Raw genomic sequence first — 20,000 nt, 5'->3', positions numbered from 1 at the left:
AAGTGATCTTTTAAAATTGGCTTGGTGGAGAAAGCACTAAGACAGGGTGAAAGAAAACGTGTCAGCACCCAGCCACACATTTTCAGCAGATGGGGGAGTCCAGAGGGCACGCAGGACCGGGAGAGCAGAAGGAGATAAATCTGGAGGTAAATTTCGCAGGCCCCTGAAGGCAAAGAGGCACTTGGCAAGCAGGGTATACAGGAGGGCTCCCGCCGGGGCCGCGGAGCGGCTGCCGGCGCTCGGCGCTGCGGCCACTAGATGGGGCGGTGAGGGCAGCTCAGCTCCCGGCGGCCGCCCCGGCGGGGCGAGGGCATGTTTCCCCCAGCCCCCAGCACCGCAGCAGCAGCGCTAGACTGATGTTGTCACACCGCCCGTACCAAAATACAGTATGCGTGCTGACACGCGCCTCCCTGATGCCTAATATATTCTCCCTGTCTGCCGTTTGCTGTTCTTTGCAGTAACTGCTGGGCAGAGAGCAGCTCATTATTCAGGCTTAGCTTGTTTCCGGTCAGTTTTGACACTAGACCAAAGTGCTTTTAACTCCTCGTCGCTGGGAGGTTCCCCTTTTGAACGCAGCTCTTCAAAGAAGGAAGGAGCCCCATATCCCACAGAGGCTTCTAGTGTTATAACAGGTCACAATGTGGCTCCTGGTGCAGTTTCACAACCAGCACTGAGGTCGGTACCTTTGGCCTGCAAAGCTGCTTCCTGGGGTATCGACTGATAGACCTTCCCTTCCCGGCCATCTTCCCCCAGAAAAATGCAGGGGAAAGCTTCAGTTATTGATACAACTGATTTTCTACCACTGTATGAAGTCTTTGAATCCTTCTGGATTAAAAAAACCAGCAGGGTGTCTGTTCCCTCCCCACCTACCCTTACCAACATGGCAGAAAAAAGTGTTGTTATAGATAAGACAATTTAGGGAAACAACTGAATAGATGGAGAGTTCAAGCTAATAAACACTAATTCCAAACAGGCCACAGACAGCATCGGACAAAGGAAGTGGTGTGGGACCTCACTCCCCCAGAAACTTGGGCCACCTGCAGCCTTAATCTGCTGCTGCATGAGCAAAGTAATAGGCAGAAAAAGGTCAGAAGACAAAGACCGTGGGGTTCATGTTACTTACGTTGTTTCAGAGCTGGGCTTGATGTTTCTGGGGGGCAGGCTGGGAGCTGCTGGGGACTGCAGGGATGGGTGAGAGGCTGGTGGAGGAGGAGGTAATTGCATAGCAGAGTGTGGTGGAGGTACAGGTGGGGAGAGTGCTGCTGACGAAGGTGCTATCTGTTTCAAACCTTCATTTTTAGGGCCTGAAAAAAAGCAGAACAGACTGAATTTATCAAGCAAACAGCTGAGGAAGGCACTTCACTGTTTACATGAAGGTTTAGGATAAAATATCAGTACTCCACACACGCCGGAACAAATACATTTTGTTGAACCTGCTTTGTAGATATATTTGGTGCCTTATCTTACCAGAGTAGAGAGGCTCTGCCTAGAAGAATGTACTGCCTACAGAAGGCCTTGAAAATGCCTTTGCCAAGACATGAACAAGACACAGAAACATCAGTTCATCCAGTATATAAGCTCTTGTGCTTTAAAACTAAATATCATTTAATTCTACGATTTGCTTGAAAAGACCAGCTGCAGAATTTCACATGAGCACTGATGCGCTTGCTGGAGTTTTCCTTGCTCAGAGACAGAGTTTCAAGGGAAGGGATGAGAGATAAAAAGATATTTTGGCATTGATTAAGAGGTGTACAGGTCTCTGTACATCTTCAAATACATTTGTAACATAAATTGTAAAAGGCTAGACTTAATCTTCTAGCAAGCCTGTACTAGAAAAGTGGCAGTTTGAGAAGCTGTACAGAAGCTACACCCTCAACAAACAGGTGCAGCCTTAAAAACAAGATGATGCAGTGCACCAGGCACAGAAGCCATAATTACATGAGTGGGCTGGTGTGCATGTGTGCCGCACTGAATTCATGCTCCGTGTACAAGCCATGACCAAACCGTAGTAACCATTGCTTTGAGAGTTCACGTTGAGAGAAGTTACTCAACACAACCAAATGAAATCACTGTTTGGATGCCATGATGTTAAACCTAGAATTTTGTTTGAAGTATCATGAGTGGATTAAAAGCTACCCAGAAAGAATTGTCCCCAGCTGTGTGGAGGGAAGTCCAACAAAATCTAAGGAAGAGGAGAGCAGAAGAAAAAAGAAAATTCACAGTTCAGTTAAACCATTCCGATTGAAAAGAACCCGCTTGTTTTCTGGAGTTTTCTTCAAGTTCACACTGTATAGTGGAGTTTAAAATCTTGTCAAGAAAAAGAAACTTTCATCACATTGGAAAAAAGTGGCTGAAACACAGAACAACAACAAATATTTAGTAATGCTTAATATCAAGACTGAAAGTTACAAAAACTACTGAAAGAGCTTTCTTTAGCTGCTTGGGAATCTGAGATTCTGCCCTTGGGATAGACAGGAGAAGGGGAATTGATAACTATTAGAAGAAACTGTCATGTGTCATGTGGAAATCAAAGTGGAATTACCAAGCCTTGACAGTTTTTCTGCTTACTAACAAAGAACTCAAAAATTTCTGGATAAATTGAGCTTCATGGCTGCTTGGAGCAACTCGTCAACATATGTGTCAACAACAGTGCAATTGAAACGTGTTAAGTTCTTCCATTACTTAAACAGCATTAAAAGTCCCACCACTGCTGATTACACAGGTGAATTCTTTGGTGTTTTTGTTAAGGAACATTCGTCTTGCAAAAGCAGACCCTTACAATTTAAGATATGCTAAGATTAAAGTTGTACAGTATCACATATCTTTTTATTCACATATCTTTTTATCATTTTATTCAAAAGTATAGCCCAAAAGTCAAGTGAAATAATCCTTTCACTTAGTACTGAGGAAGGCTATAGCAGGGTTAATGTGTGCCAGCTGGAGAGAGTCCAAAGGAGAAGAGTGAGAATGATTAGAGGTTTAGAAAACGTGAATTCCTGGAGATATTGAACAAATGGTGGTTGTTTAGGGAAGTATGATAAGACTGTGGGAGAGCAAAATGAATACCTAAGTCTCTGGCAAAGAAGAAAGGGATTTAGGGATTTTTTTTTTTTTCTTCATTTCCGTGGTGGAGAAGGCAAGAAGTAATGTGTTTAAAGGCCAGCAACATTTGTTAGGAGGCACTTTCTAATAGTGAAGGTGGAATTTCCATGGCTTGAGGTCCATGTTGAAGAAGTAGGATAAACTTATGGCACAATGAGTTCTAGTACAATTGTTCTTACTCTACACATAGGGATGGACCAAACAACTTCTTTACGCCCCTTGCAATTCAGTGATGACATCCTCTGTCTGTTGTCCTATATTTTACAAGACATCACATTTAAAATACTTGCCCCTATATTAAGCCCAACAGCTAGAGATCTACTAAAATATCATTCTGGCTAAAACTTGTCTTCCAGAAAGATGTCCCACTTGTTTGAAGACAAGAGAAAGAAGATACCACTACAAAGTTTGTTTGGTTAAGTTCACTCACTGTTAAAATCTGCATCTTACTGTTTTCTAAGTTCGTCAGGCTTCAGGTTTTATTACTTTTATTTCTACCCCTGCTTAATAGATCAAAAGCCTTTTTATAACTACTCTTTTCTACCCATGAGGTATTGATACAACTGAACTTAACCAATATCTCAGATTTCTTTTTGATAACTTTAAAGACCCAAGTTTTTAATCTCATATCAAGGCATTTTTTTTTTCCATCTAGCAATTAATTTGTAGCTATTTCTGTAATCTCTCCAACTTTTCCAGCACTGTAAAAAATCTGGCACTGGAATTCTACTCAGCATGCACTTGTCTGCCACATGCAGTGATGAAAATTGCAAATTGTTCTTCATCTGGCCATATCTCTACTGATTGCATCCAGGGGGTTTCAGTATTTTGTCCGATTGTTTCCTCCTGTTTTGGAAGTGCAGACACCTGAATATCAAACTAAGGCCTGTTAGCAAAAAGCTTTTATTCAAAAACTTTGTAACTATGTGAAGATTCCTTAAGAGTAAAACTCCAAGAATTTAGGGTTACAGGCTGATGACCATTATGCATTAGACTTTTCTGTCACATCATTGTCCTTACTCAACTGTAGAGTTGTTTATGACATCTAAATTTTTTTCCGAGGCATTACACTACCTCTTTTCACAGGTATGGTTTACATTTCTTCATTCTACATGTATATTTTCATTTGAGTAAAAACAAACTTTGTTTAAATGAGCCAAGATTACACATGATTATGCTTTTGTTGTATCTGAGTCTCTGAGGACTGTGTTCACATTGAGCTCTTCACAGTCTTTATTATCCACAGACTTTGTCAGCTCTAATCTCTTATTGTTCTAAAATTGCTGATAAAGTTGAATAGCACTGACAATCTAAGCATGCATCTGCTCTTGAATTCTTTTAAGCAGATTCTGACCAAATAAATAAGCCAGAAAGTTTTTTTTTCCCTAAGAGCCATGTTAATTGCTATTAATTATATTATCAATTTTTTGTGTTTTAACAGGGAATCCTAGATCAGTTTTTCCGTGGTTATATTTATGTTGCCCTAATACGGTGTTGTGTGTATGCACAACATGCATACATGCATTATGTTATCATACAGCTTTACTTCATTGTGATTAGTTTGTAGGACTAAGGTAAAAATTCTGCCCAAGCCTCTGCGGGCATAATACTTCTTTCATCTGATGTCTTTTGAGAGCCAAATCCAGGCAGTAGGAAACTGAGCCAGGAAAGAACACCAGATGCATTTTAGATTAATTGCTTATTTTTAAGTATAAGGCCTGAACAACCTGTTTTAATTTACGTACATTGCTGGAATCTAACAATAACTAAATGATCATCACATTGATGGAAACACTGCTTTTTTATTTTCTAACTATTAGAACTGACTCTTCCCTGCCTTTAAAGTTGTAATTACCTACACTTACACTGACTGAGACTGATGTCGGTGTAGACTGCTTTAATTCTAATACTGAAAATAATGGGATGAGTTAGATAGGAAGGTGACTTTCTGTATGAAAAAAGCTGTTATAATCAGGCCTGCAAAGCAAAAGCTATCATAATGTTTCAGTATTGTTTTGTTTCCTATTTGAATGGAGCATTTAATTTCGACTCCAGTTCCATCTTTTTGTATCTCTGAAACACTTGGTACTCTGAGGACATGGAAAGGCTCTGTGCTGGTAGTGGAACTGAAGTCAGCTCCGGACACTCAGAACAAGAAATCAAAGTGAAACTACATCCTGGCTTCACATGCACCCAAAGCACTCTCATCACAGGAAACGGTGTTAAGGACCACCACTGTGTGGTAGTTTGACCACTAACACCTCAGTTTCCAAATAGCCTCTTCTCTCTTCTTGGGACTCTCAGCTTTTTCACATGCTGTGCCAGACTGAAGAAACAGATGCAGAAACAGAAGCTCTTCACAAAGAAATGAAAGAACAAATGAAAAGGAATGAGTTCCTCAAAACCTGTGCAGCTGTATAGCGACTAAGAGAAACTTGCAATAGAAAGTACCAAATAGTCCATTACACTGCTGTTTGTGGCATTAAACTTCTTTAATCATGTCCAAAGCTTCAGCACTTACAGCAGAACTGTGCACAGAACACTGCAAATACTTCTCTTGTGTTCTTGGGGAACCTTCTCAAACAACTTCCATACGTGCGGTGACCAAAAGGTCACCTCTGTTCTTGAAAAATGTTTATTTATCAGGAAGTTCAGGACACTGAAGTTGTCTTGATGTAAAACTTGTGATTTTGACCCTTGCCATTCCTGGCTTGTGAAAGGGAAATACTAATACATCTTTGGTAGCTAACATAACATCTAGAGAAAGATCCCATCTTCCCTTCATGTCCAGATATTCTGTGTTCAACAACCCCAGGAGAAATCAACCTGCATATAACAGTATTCTATAATTTCTCTGCCTCTCCTGTGTGAACTCAAAGAGAAACTGTAAAAAACCCAAAATAAGTCCAGCTTTTTGGAACCCATGTACTCTATGTAGTCAAAAGCATGTTTCAGGACAGGATGAGAAAAAGATATCCATTCTCACCTTGTTAAAATCTTCAGTGCTGTCCTGAGATGCTGTATTACTCTGTCTCTTTATGTTGATTCTATCTGCTAACGCGCTGGTGCTGCCGTGGGCTGAGATGCTAATACCAGAAATAAGTGGCAAACTGAAGGGAAATCCCAGCAGTGCCTGGAGTCCTTATTGGAGTAACACATGCAACAAGCATACTTGGTGGGATAGGAACCTTATGGGAACCAATACTTTGGCCAGGGCCAGTTCTCCCCAGTCCTTTTCAAAATCATAAAATATACTGAACTCATGTGCAAGGATGATATAGGCACTATACTGACAAAGCTGAAATGGCATATCCCTATTTATCCCCTCCTAAAATACTAGGGTATCTCACTGCTTGGATGAGAGATTGGCACATAGATGGAGAACAGTATGTAATTATCAACCTGAGCAGAACAGCAGCAGTCAAATTAAAAAAAAACTTTTAGCACTCACACCTGCAGTTCAACATCCATTGGCTGAAGATACAGACCCTGACGATCAATTCAACCTGTATTGCAATAGAACGTAATTATTTGGCACAAAGTTTTTAGCTGACAACAATGACAATTAATAATTTTTATAATCTCCCTTGAAGTAGGAAACTATCCCATCCTGGCAAAGGTTGGTCTGGCTTCAGCTGTTCATATTTTTCTCACACCTTGTCTGGACTGCAGCAATAATATATACCTGCTCTCAAAGTCAATAGTGCCTAAAAAATTCCAGTTAGCTCAGAACAGCTGTATTGCATCATCTTATCAGCAACACACTCTCTTGCAAAGGCATTAGCCTGGCCTCCAGTATCTACGCAGTCCAGATTTAACTGCAAAGACTTAACTCTTAATTATGTTTAAAGTACCAGGCTGTAGCATCTAAGCCATCCATTGCCTCGACCCAGAAATTCCTAGTCTAAGATTGCATACTAAACAAAACTGGAACTGAACAGCAATGCATATCACACTACCTTCCATTTCAAGTTCACTCTGATCGCACCTACTTCACCATAAATACATAGCAATAGACATATGTAAGAAAATCCCTTCCATAACAAGGCAGTCTCTTGCACATACAGGGGAAAAACTGTTTCTTCACTTCATATCCTAAAAAGCAGACCATCCCCCTCTTTGTTTGGCCTAGAGTATGGCCTTTGGCAAGACCTTATTCCCTTTGACCCCTGATACAGTGAGCGACTGGTGAGGTGTTGACCCCTTCTGCTTTTATTAACCTGAAATTGTCAGAAAACCTGACAATGATCAGCTACTGCAGGGAGACTCTAAACATTCTGCAGGAAAAAATGCCTGGAATTTTAAATTTCTTAATGAATTTCCTTAGTTCTTATAAAAAAGGGTTTCAGGATTTTTCAAGCAGTTACATGGTCAAAAGTTTTGCATTTTGAAAGAAGCATCCTTTTATAAAACAAAATGCTTTTAAGCTACTTTGCAAATGCAACGTCAGTTCTCAGTTTTACTGCAAAACACTTCACCATTTCTACATGCAAGATCTGGGAAGCTTTCTCGGTTTTACAGAGGGTTTGGTAAGAATCTGCAAACAACATCTGCAGCAGCTGATCACCCACTTCCTACTTTATTCATAATGTGCAGAGAGCTGTTCTCTGCTCCGCTTCCCTAACACGCATGTTCATTTAGATACAAGCCATCGTTTCATGTTTCACAATTATGCTGCTTTGGAGCTGCTCAAAGTAAGCAGGTAAACGTACAACATTATTGAAGCTCAAGCGCTTTTAATTATGCTGTTAGACATACTGTTACAACAGAGACACAAAGATTATTGGAGACACTGCTCACACCTTGAAAACAAAGACCACAGAAAGTTTTTGATTATTGCCCTCCTTGAGTCCAGACCCTACTTTAAGAAATGCCCAGGTACAATCTTTTCTTCGTTTTCTTTTCTTTTATTCTCCTCATGTCTCCTGATTCTACATGCAGTTAGATGGTAAAGCTCCTTTTTCAGCTTTGTACAAAGAAAATCACCTCCAAGAAAAGGGGTAATTTTGGAGGAAGGGAAAAGGGGAGAATGGAGACCTAGTACAGGTCTCCATCCTTTTTAAGACTACTTTGCTAATCGTTGCTCATACATCATGAAAAACTTGAGCAGAGCAGATGGAGAATTTTCTAAGCGGAACTTCTCATTGATCTCAATTGGGAAATCTTGTTTCCGCAGCAGATGCACAGACTACCTTAAGGGTATTTCACATAACGCTTAACATCTATTCAATGCCTTATATTTTCAAAATGACATAGAGGTGACATATTAAGTCCCAGATGACATACCTGGTAGAGGGTTTTTCCCATTCTATGTGAGAATGTAGAGAAAAACAGATGAAGGATAAACAACACCCGAAAGTGAGCATCTAAATTTACATTTAAGGTTTACAGCACGCATGTAATCTTACTCCGAAAAGAAAACCCACAGGTTTCATCCAAAGTACTTCGATATGTAAAAGCTTGCAGGACTGAGCCTTATGGTGACTAAATATGAGGTTAGAGATTCAGAACGCTTTGTCTGGGCAGTGCTGACTGGCATAAGGAAAGTGAGTTCAAACTACAGATGTGTAATCATACGCAGAAGCCTATCCTTATCTAAAGCGGAACACAAAATTAATTCCCAATTAAGTATAGGTGACACTTTTCATTGTCTGATAGAAAGCCATAATGATTACTTCTTTTTTTAATAAGAAATATTTATAAACCAGAGCCAGTTAATTTTATATTGCATGGTATGATTTCATATGCAAGAAAAAAGAACAGCAATTGGAAGTGTTCAAGGACGGAGGACATGTAAGATAGCAATAGTTTAAAATAAATCTTTGGTAAATCATTTATATTTGAAAGAGAAGGCAAAAGAAAATGTGTAAAATGAGACAAAGGCAAGCAAAATAAAATGTACCTGAAGAAATTTACTTAAAATGTGACTGTTTATTTCCCAAACCAACAAATTGATGACCAGGTTGATAATTTCATAAACCTATTGCTCAATCTGAAAAATAATTACATCATACATAGCATGCAATTTTAGTTAAAAATTAATCGTCCGAGTATAAACACTGATATATAAAACATCAGTTGCACAAAAAATTCCCATGCAACAGTGTCTTGCATTCAAATTGTGGGGTTTTGCACATTTTCTCTTTAGGATCTGTAAACAAGGAACATCATTGTTCCAAATGCACACATTTTAGGAGGGTTCAGTTTCAAGTGGAAATCGATGACCTCAGAAGTGTTCATCAATTAAATGAATCTTTTAGGACAAAATTAACTGTTAGTATACTGTTTCAAAAGCTTCCTAACATCTTTACTATGAAATGCGTAATATTTTGTTTGTCTCTATTAGTATTGAATATTTACTTTAGTATTTAATAATTAAGAGCAAAACTTTCAGGAATCACTGGCTGTTTCCTATAATGAACTATTTGGATGACTAACTTAATTAGTCAACTTATTAACTTGTGTGCTTTTACCCATGTAATGCAACCAAATGATGAGGATTCATCAGAAGTGTTTCTTCTCGTGAACCAAAATAGGTCTAGGAAATAAAAAGATGGGAATACTTGCTCCAGTATTGTATATATTGTCTCAAATTCAAACATTATGCATGCTGCATAATGTTTTCCATCTGTGAGCCACTAAGGAAATATTATTTAAACAGTAGAGAGAAATTAAGACTTCCCAGCTCAAAGAGAAATTTCAGTACGTGTCGAACTTCAAATATATTAGAAGTATATGCCAGACATTCTTGTAATTATGAGTAAACAGACTACAAAGCATTTTTTTTTGAGCTAGCTAAACACGAGACCTTTAGGGTTCAAGATGCATTCTCCAATAATTGTACCAGTAATATGTCCAGAACTTCATCACCACAATATTTTTGCATATCTGGGGAAAAAGGGTTTTTTTCCCAGCTTTACCATAAAGCTGTCTATGAAGTAATGTGATATGCCGGATACACTTCATTGCTACCATTAGCTGCAAAGTGGATTTTCAGCAAAATATGTGTCAACTTAAAGAATGGGAAACTTTCATCCAGTTCATATTATTCTTATCGAGCTCTAAATTAAAATTATTAATATAATTTGCATTCACGTTATTTTCTGGGATAGGATAGGTTTCAGAATATTTGCAGCTTTGGTACAGCAGAGCTACTTGTCTAATGTGACCCATGTAATGCAACCAAATAATGAATGTTCATCAAAGTGTTTCTTCACGTGAATCAAAACAGGCATAGGAAATAAGAAGATTTCAAAAACTAAAACAAGGAAACATAATTAAGCAGAGAGAATTACTTACTTCCATCAGTTTTACTGTTTTTCTCCCTATCAGTTTCCTTTCTGTCACCCTCCATGATAAATCATAACTGTCCTTTTTTTCCCTTCTTATAAATTCTCCTTTCTAACTAGTGTTCTCAACACTCCTTCACAAAGACTCCTTTTATATGTGGTGTAATCCCGAAGACATTGTGTTAAACCCATCCAGCACCGACCCTGCTGGATGGTGGACACTGGTTTCTAATACATAGCATAACATGTCATGTGTTTCATTCAGGCCTTTGCAGAAGTCCAGACCTATTGAGAGAATATGTTAGGCATATACTTTAATTCAAAACAGAAGTGGCCTCAAAACAATTCAAACTGCATGTGGTCGTATATTTGGAATTGATAGTAAGTGATCATTTAGGCTTACTCAACAGAATTAACAGATGCATTTGCATGGTTTATCTTCAGAGTCCTAAATTCTGCATCTTAGATTCTGAAGTCAGCTGACTCAATGGGATTTAGCATAGTGAACTGTAGGAATGACTGTAGAATTCATATGTGGCCTATAACAAGTGTATACAAGAGAAAAATATATTTCTGTTTCTCCATACTTTGATATAAACACCCCATTTCTTACTGGTAATTTTACTAGAATCAGATAATCTGGAAGGGAACAAGTGTGTCACATAAGACGTAACAAACAAAAATGGAGATACTTAGATTTATGAATATGCCAACTGCGAAAGCTATGACAATTCACAACTGAGAACTGTCCTCTGGTGGTTTATTATGGATACATTTTATTCATTTTTAACTAAAAATATACATTAAGTTATTTGAAAGATATTGCAGACTGTTGTAGCTAAAGAAACAATCAAGGGCAAGGAGTTTAAATACTAATTTGCAATGGTTTTTGTGTACTTTTGCTTCTTTGGATGCAGCAAGTTGTACCCAAAACAATCTTCTGCAGGGAAATGCTAATAGTTGAACTATTGAAAGATAGCCAAAGAAGTAATATTGAAATTAGAAAGCAATTCAAACCTCTTTTTTTAAACTGACCTTATACCAATCCCATGAGCGAGACAACTCCTTTGGGGTCAGACCCACACAGGTCATGTCATTGCACTTGTACCAAACTATGTACATGTGTGGGATTTCATACACATGTGTGGTCTGATTTTCATGATAAATGCACAACTTTGACTGTATTTCAGCTAAGCTTCGTTCTTCAGTTCTAGGAACTTCAAAAATTGATTCTCCTGTTTCTCAGAGGTGTAAAATATTTCAGTATAATGGTGCTGAAAGAAGAATTGTTTGGGTTCTCTCACTTTCAGAGAAGGAGAGAGAGGAATGTCCTTAGAGGAAATCTGAAGAGCTTTTACATCTGTTTCCACTAAAAACTACATACAACTGCTTGTCCAGATTTTGTAGTTGCTTTTGAGCAGATCCAGCAAAATTAAGTTCTTGGCAGATCTGTGTGATCATAATTTCAACTTAACTTCCATAGTTTTGAGGTAAATATATGGGGGACCAATAATAATAGACATCAACACAATAAAAACTAATAAAAGACTAGGTAAAAAGACTTGAAGTTCTTCAAATTTCCACAAGTAGTCTCACTTCGGTACATTTTTGATATTGCTTAAAATTCAGCATTTTAACTATGTATAGTAAAGTCCAGGCATTATGTTGCGCATAATTATCATACTATTTTGAAATAATCATTGTGACACTTTCTTGAGCTGTACAGGTTTTATGGCATGCTATAGTTCACCTGTGCAAACAAAGGCATCACATCATTGCACACAGCTACCCCCACCCCACCCTGAACAGTGTTGTTTGATATCATCACCTACTTTTAGTTTCATCTGTCTTAGAAACAGATGATTTGGCTCAAGTTACAATTCTTTTTATCCCCTTATACCTTAATACTGAGTTGTTGCATAACTTTATCCAATCTAGCACTGAGATAAAAAAAGAAAAGCTACATTGACCTTTTAAGTCCAGATTCTGCAGTAAACAGCTGTGACATCCTGTGATAAAAAAATCCCCTGTTCTTTATAACTTTGGAAGCTGCTGTTTCATCTTGCCACCAAGTAAGAGCAACAACTGACTGGTTCTAAGGGGCTTTGCAAAGACAGTTAAGATATTTACTGTCCTCAGGAGTGGTGCTCGATTGTTAATTACTTTGCCAAGGGAGCGTTGTGATAACTTTGACAATACACCTCAAATTTTAATTCTTCCTTTTTCTCTGGATGTCTTACACAACTCAAATAGTCGTGTCACTGTGTGGGTACACAATCTGTCGCAGAACAGAACCTCAACAAGGACTGCAGACACAACCATAACCCAAACAATAAATTGTAAGAATTTTCCTACATGTCTTCTTTTCTCCTAGATTCAGTACAGTTTGCTTTTGTTTCTCCCAGTACAGCTCAAAACATTCTCCCTAGCTGAAGCCCCAGTGTTGATTGTTCATGAGGCATTCAGAGGTGTTTAGAGTGCTAGGGACTCTGAGCCTTCAACTGACTTTATGTGGGTGGCCATCTGTACACGCATGATCCCACTGAGGTCAGCCCAGGTGCAGTTCTGCTCCGAAAGCAACGGTACGGTTGTGGCCTCACATGGAAAGCTGACAGCAAAAAGACTTTGCTTCTCTTCTTTTTTCTAACGAGAAGTTTGCACTTTGGGTGTTTATTATGAAACAGTATTATTAGTATTACTTTGTGAATCTAGAAAGCACATGCATCTCATTGATTCTGAGCTGACGTAGATATGATCTACTCTTAGGGAAAATTGCTGTAATGGGACGTAACACAGGAATTTACCAGAGTGCCATGTATTCACAGGCCCAGACAGGAATTTCTGAAAGCCTGCCTTCACTGGAAAATAGTAATATATCAGTAGTCAAACTTTCCTCAGCAAGACACTTGTATCCACAGAAGTTTTAACAAGAGAAGTTTTTCAGGACTCGGTGAAAATTTCTAACCCAAAGCAAGGCCAACGCTAAACCAGCATCCCTTAGTATTCATGCAGGCATAGTGGACAGTTTAAATACTTCCACAGGTGACTAAGACTGCTTCATCTAAGGCAAGTCCTTCAGCCTCTAACGTTTAAAGTTATTTCATGCCCAGTGAATACTTGATTATGAAAAAATAGTAAAGCAGCTTTCATGGGAAAGATAACAACCAAAGCAAAAGGGGTGAATTGATACTTCTGAGAAAGCCGAGTTCAAACTTCTGGTTTAAATCAGGCAATACAAGGTTTTCTGCACCCCAGGCACATGCTTCTAACCCAAGTATAGCAACCACCTGTGTGGAGCTTTTCCCTTCTCAAAGGACAACACAAAGCCTAACTTTTGCCCTAGTACAGATCAAAACCCCCAAAGGTTAGATCTCAGAAAGTTTTGTTGGATGGGAAAACTATTTCCATTTGCTTGTTCTTCTTTTTACTCAGCACCTGAATCACAGCAGCAAATTAAACAACTATGGCAAGCTGCTGTTTATCAGGACAAAGTAAAGCGCAGGAAGAATTTGTGCTGTGGGGGTGGTATCTTCCTGACATGACTTTGATTCTTGAAATGACAGTTAAAAAAAAAAAAAAGAAAACGATTCAGTTTAACTGCCTTTCCAAAGCAGGTAGGTTTTGTCATTCGAGTTTAATGTTCCAAGAAACCCAGCAGTGATGAATAACTTTGTTGAGCTGCAAACAAGTTTGTTTAGGACTCTAGAACACCTGGTCTCTCCACCAGGATTGTTCTAAGGAGAGTTCTGCCCACAAAGAAAAGAGCTACATTAATTAAAGCCAAACAGAACATCAAGGTCTACATGACAGGTCTACAGGGGAAGGCTGAAATTCAGGGCCACTATGAACAGCTTCATACTGACATGGTTTCTAAATCTTTCAGTCTTGCCCTGACCCAAAGACTGTGAAGTAGAGAAGACCACGTCTGACTTTTCAGTTCTACTTAGTTGGGTGTGTATTTTGCAATATGTTTGGAGAACAACCTATGCTACCACGCTGGGCAGCTCCATCCTTAGCTCATGTTCCCAGTGCAACTCATCCAGGCTGGTGGTTGCACCAGTGCTGGTTAGTGACAACTGGAGATCCTCCTTCTAGCAAAAGTTCTGGTATTATCCTGACAGCCCTGTTCACAGTATTCATTTTAAATGCATGGGATAAATATTTCTAACCCTCACTTTTAAAAAGAGGATGAAAAAATGCTTTGTGTCTATAACTGCATGGGAACGAGAAAAAAAATTTGAATAAACAAAAAACAAACAAATAAAATCATTCTTCCATTTATTACTTAAAGATAAACTAAAGAACATATTTTTAAAAAATTAGTTGCAGTTTTGGGTGTTTCCAGCCTTCGCCAGGACTTCTTAAAGTTCTAGCTAGCAAAGCTCTTATTGTTTTTGTTTAATCAAAACATTTGCTGGTGTCATTTGCTGAAAATCCTGCCTTTCCATTTTGAGACTAGGCTCTAGGCATTCGAGTAAAGCCAGTCATGCTGAATAGCGCTCTTTGGAGAAGAGGCAGCTGCTCAGACTGTTGTATAATGGCATATTTCTTTTAAAGAGATACACAAATTGAGGATCTGGCATTGATCATGGATTTGTGAGAACACTTCCATAACTGTAGGGTAACACACAAAAATCAGAATGTAGCAGCTGACAAGAAAATACATTTTATGTTACTGATATGCTCCTAATATTCGAGTGGAATTAATCATAGAATCACAGAATAGAATCATAGAATAGTTTGGATTGGAAGGGACCCTTAAAGGTCACCCCCCCCCGCCATGAACAGGGACATCTTCAACTAGATCAGGTTGCTCAGAGCCCCGTCCAACCTGACCTTGAATGTTTCCAGGGATGGGGCATCTACCACCTCTCTGGGCAACCTGTTCCAGTGTCTCCCCACCCTCATTGTAAAAAATTTCTTCCTTATATCTAGTCCAAATCTACCCTCTTTTAGTTTAAAACCATTCCCCCTTCTCCTGTCGCCACAGGCACTGCTAAAATGTCTGTCCCCAACTTTTTATAAGCCCCCTTTAAGTACTGAAAGGCTGCAATAAGGTCTCACCGAAGCCTTCTCTTCTCCAGGCTGAATAACCCCAACTCTCTCAGCCTGTCCTCATGGGAGAGGTGTTCCATCCCCCTGATCATTTTTGTGGCCCTCCTCTGAACCCCTCCAACAGGTCTATGCCTTTCTTGATTAATAATAATAATAATAATCATCATCATCATCATCATCATCTTATCAGATTCTTAGTAATAACAGATTATATAGTTGCATGCATACTCTGTGTTTTTAGTGTGGCTTTTTGTCTTCAGAGAAAGTCAGCTTTGAGCTTTTTCATCAGGTCATAACCCTTTGAATGCCTCTGGAAGACCAGTCTTATGTACATTCAAAACTGCTGAAGCACAAGCCATACTGTATTCTAAATACAGAAGGCACAAGGACAAATTTTGTATCAATTAAATTACATGCATGTACCTGATGTACTGCACATGCATAGTGTGGAGTTATTCAGAGCATCTATTGTCAGCTACATTTGGCATCTAACTTTAATGCTCTGAATCACACCGTTTGGCATCTTCCTTTCCCACTGACTACACTGAAAATTTAAGAGTTTGATCTGATTAATTAAATCTAAGAGAGATAGTTAAGGCAGATTAACGCAGGTGAAATGCCCTTCATTATCAGAAATTACTTAGCTGTGTGTATCACCTAATACTAATGCTAATTATTATGCTATTAGTATGCTAACACCTGCTAATTAGTTGCAGGACATAACTGGTTAAAATAATTTGAGCTAAAAAAAATATATGTGAGGATTGAATATATTCTTTGCTTCCCGAACTTAATGCAGACAGCAGTACATTAAAGGGGGAAAAAAAAAAAAGAAAAAAAAACCAAACATAAAAATTTAACACAATAATGAATTTTTATTTCTATCCTTGTTTTTCTCATGCACTGAGATCAAGAACATCTTTCCTCTGGACCCATACAACTTAAAACTTTGATTTTAAAATGTAATCAGAATTTCTTATGCAATCATAGTTCCTAGCACCTGGTGCTATAAGAAAAAAGAGAAAGCCTCCTTCAACTTCTATAAAACTTGTAATACAAATGTGTCAATTGGCATCACCCATTCCAACTGGAGTGGTTGATTTTAACTTTTTAGAATTGTCAAAGAGTGTCTAACAGCTTTGAAGGAAAACCTTAACCCAAAAGTTTGAAATACAGGTGATTTAAGGGAGAATTAAGGACATTCAGAACCCTGCAAAACTGATCTCTCTTTCAAGGAGGTGACAGTGGATATGTGGGTCTAACTTTAGGAAACATTTTTGCATGAGATTTTCAAGGGCATATTGTGAGTGCCTCCACACCTTGTATCATTGTTGCAACTTGTCTTATGTGGTGAAAGGAACCTGTTGAAGCAGAACTCTTTGCGAGAGTGGACTCACAGCAATTTCTTTTTTTCACAGGGATTTGTGTCCTCCCAGATATTTCAAATGTATTTACAGAAGCTGTCATCATGCACAAGACCATCTCAAATTTTACAGAAACCTAGTGACAAGCCTTAATATTCATGCCTGGATTATGCCCATCAGAGGCTTGGTTCTTCACAAAAATATTGAGGCAGAGCCTCAGGTGCTACTAACGACCACACTACTGCAGTCATGCACACCTAACAGAAAACACTAAGTCCAGGAGGTGCTTTTGAAGTCTGGATTCAGATCTGGGTATAAAATCAGCAGAGCTCCATGTGGGAACAATTGATTCTGTAACTTTGCATAGTGTTCAACTTTCTAAACAAACTTTAAAATACAGCAATTTCTAGGGTCATGCTGTGACTAGTTATTGTGAAAGGCAAAAAACAAAAAAAAAAAAGTGTGGTTACTACAGGTTGTAGTATATTGTTTTGATGGCCATCAAGCTGAGCCCAGGAAGTTACTGTCGAGAACAGGACACACATCATCAACATCTCATTTATAGGAAATCAGGACTTAAATGTCTGTTGAGAAAAATACTTAAACTCCCTGACACAAGTTATAGCTACATCTAAGTACTTTTGAAAAACAAATAAACCCAATACAGAAAGCATTCATCCTACACGTTATCGCTGCGGAAGGGAGAATATAATTTGAATTTCTGTCCTGTATGGAAGAGACACAAGCATAGGTTAAAGCTTTAAGAGGTTGTCTGATGCACAAGTCTCGTGTTAGTTCTGAACAGAAGAGGGGGAAAAAAATTCCTCCTGAAATGAATGGAGTATTAAATGCATAAAAAACACAATACCCAAGAAAGCAAGAACAGAGAAGACTCACTGTCTTTTGGGCTGCTCTTCCGGAACCTTTCCAGGTCCACGCTGGGGGGTCTGCTGGGTTTCTGCGGGGGCTGGCCCAGCTTGAACAGTGGGGGCAAGGCTTTCCGCTTGGGGGTTCCTGAGCTCCTGTCCCCATCCTCTTTTTCTTGTGATCCACCTGACGGCCTTCCTGCAGGAAGCGCTGTGTTTGTCTTATGGAACTTAGGAGAAGAAGAACCTGATTCTTCCTGGATGATTTTGTTGAGAAAGATGTTCTTGGCAGCACTCATTCCCTTTTCTTCAGTCTTTTCCTCCACGTTTTTGGGGGTGCCTTGAGATGAGCTGGACGAGCGGCCAGTAGGCTTCAGAGCCATGTTAGAAAAATGACTGCCTGCAGATTCTGCAGCACAGTTACTATTTTCATCCATTTCCTTTGCTGCTTTAAATGAGTGTATATTTGGTCTAGGGCCTGATAGTCCTTTTTGCAGAAAAACATTTTTATTAGAAGTGTCTTCGTTGCGGGAGACCTCATGGTTTAGAGAAGGTTTCTGTGCAAGAGGTGGTTTAGAGAAAGGAGGCTTGGGCTCATTTTCTTGTGTTGCAGACATGAACTTTTCCTTAACTCCAGTTACTTTTGAAAATGCTGGTTTTGCCTCACTCTCCTGTGGTGCAAAATTTGAATTTGGTTTTGTTCCCAGAGGATCTTTTTCTTTCTCATGAGGAGCAGAGTTAAGGAACTTGTTCCCTGCAGGTTTTGGATACAGAGGCTTTGGCTCTTCTTTTGCCAAGTCAGTGGTTTTGGTGGGGGGTTTAGTACATCCAGCTTTTCCATCATTTTCTCTGCTAGTTGCCTGAAGCTGAACCCCAAACCTTTGTGCCACTGGCTTCAAATATGGGGGCTTTGGATCCTTCTCTATTTTATCATCAATTGAAGGCTTGACCCCCAGAGGAGGCTTAGGATGAACAGTTTTGTGAAAGGTACTGGGTCCTGAAGGAGAAGTTGCGTTTCCTTGACTTGCAAATTTCTCAAGTGCTGCTTTCCTTGTCTGTAATCCCGTATGGATAGGTTGTCCTGGGACTTTGAAGGGTCGACTGTTACCAGAAACATCCTCTGTGGGGCTGTTACCCACATTAAATTTCGCCATGAGTGATTTCACATCTGCCTTGCCATCCTATAAGCATAAAGAAGAGAAAAAGAAAGAGCAGCAATGAGAAAGTCCCCGTTGCAATGTTCACACATACTGTACTTTAAAGAGTTTCCTGGTCTGAGGGTTGTAGTACTGCTGATTGGCTGCGGAGATATTGTAGCACATCTTCCTGTAGGGTTAGAGAAGCTGAGCATCTTGTTATATCCTTGCTGTTGTTACACAATCTTTTAAAATTTTCAGTGCCAGTACTGGCTTTAGAGAGTAGTCATTCAGCTCCTTTTGGGCATATTATAATTTCTGTTTATTTCTGGAATGGGGAACTGAACACCTAATACATATAAGAAAATACATACTACTTTAAAATTAGTGTATCCCTAAAAATGTGAGTGTCCTGCAGTGAGAAGCATAGACTGTACTAGAACCTGAATTATGTACCAGACTAGTGTTATTCCTGCCAACTCTTTGGAGAATTGCAAGTTCCTTTGTAAAAACAGAAATTCTTCTGGTTTGGGGTGTGTGTGTCAGTTTTTCTTTCCCTTCTCAGCAATTTTCTTCCCTACTGCTCCCCTTGCCCTCACTTTGTCCTTGTTTCTCTTCTCCATTTTGTATCTGAAAAAAACCTGTGCATGTGTGGATGGAAAATGAGAATATGTGGAGTAAACTAAGAAGAAATGACAATCAATACACCCAGATACTGTCAAAGATACTTAACTTCTTGGGGGAAAAAAAAATTTGAACAATTCCAAGTGGATAAAAGCCAACTTTGTTCAAAAATGTTTTAACTGGTAGCCCTATTCAATAGTTTTCAGGACCAGTCTTTAATATGAACTGAGAGCAAAAGCTTAATACATTTGCATTCAGTACAATTAAAAGACAGCACAGTGAAGGATGGGGGCAAAGGGGAGTAAGCGGGTCCCACTGTGCTGGGCTGGGGCCACCTTTGGTTTCCAGCAGCCCTCTGCAGCAGGGAGTCCTTTCCCAGCCAACAGTGGCAGCAGGGGTGCAGCTACGCCAGATAGGTTGGTGTATCTGATTCACAGCTTGTTTAAGTGGGATCTGTTTTGTGCGTGGAAGTTAAAATGTAAGACTAATGGTATAAAGCAGGGATGTTATAACTAGGAAGGGCTCTGAATAATTTGTTTGGAAACAAAGGAGTATCACTACAAA

The 20,000-nt window shown here is 39.2% G+C and overlaps 1 protein-coding gene across 3 annotated transcripts in view; it reads right to left on the bottom strand.

Moving 5' to 3' along the window:
• Window positions 1-20,000, bottom strand: part of FYB1 (FYN binding protein 1) — a 68,664-nt gene that overhangs the window by 26,264 nt on the left and 22,400 nt on the right. For all 3 annotated transcript variants that reach the window (XM_075138093.1, XM_075138094.1, XM_075138095.1), the window contains exons 2-3: window positions 17,708-18,857; window positions 1,124-1,304 (exon numbers count right to left, since the gene is read on the bottom strand). In XM_075138093.1, the coding sequence (XP_074994194.1) occupies window positions 1,124-1,304; window positions 17,708-18,857 (1,331 nt within the window). The remainder of the gene's footprint in view (window positions 1-1,123; window positions 1,305-17,707; window positions 18,858-20,000) is intronic.

This window comes from Calonectris borealis, chromosome Z, assembly GCF_964195595.1.
Source record: "Calonectris borealis chromosome Z, bCalBor7.hap1.2, whole genome shotgun sequence".
NCBI classification, from domain to species: Eukaryota; Metazoa; Chordata; class Aves; order Procellariiformes; family Procellariidae; genus Calonectris; species Calonectris borealis.
The sequence above is the reverse complement of the archived record's forward strand: the minus strand, read 5'-3'. Positions and strand labels throughout refer to the sequence as shown.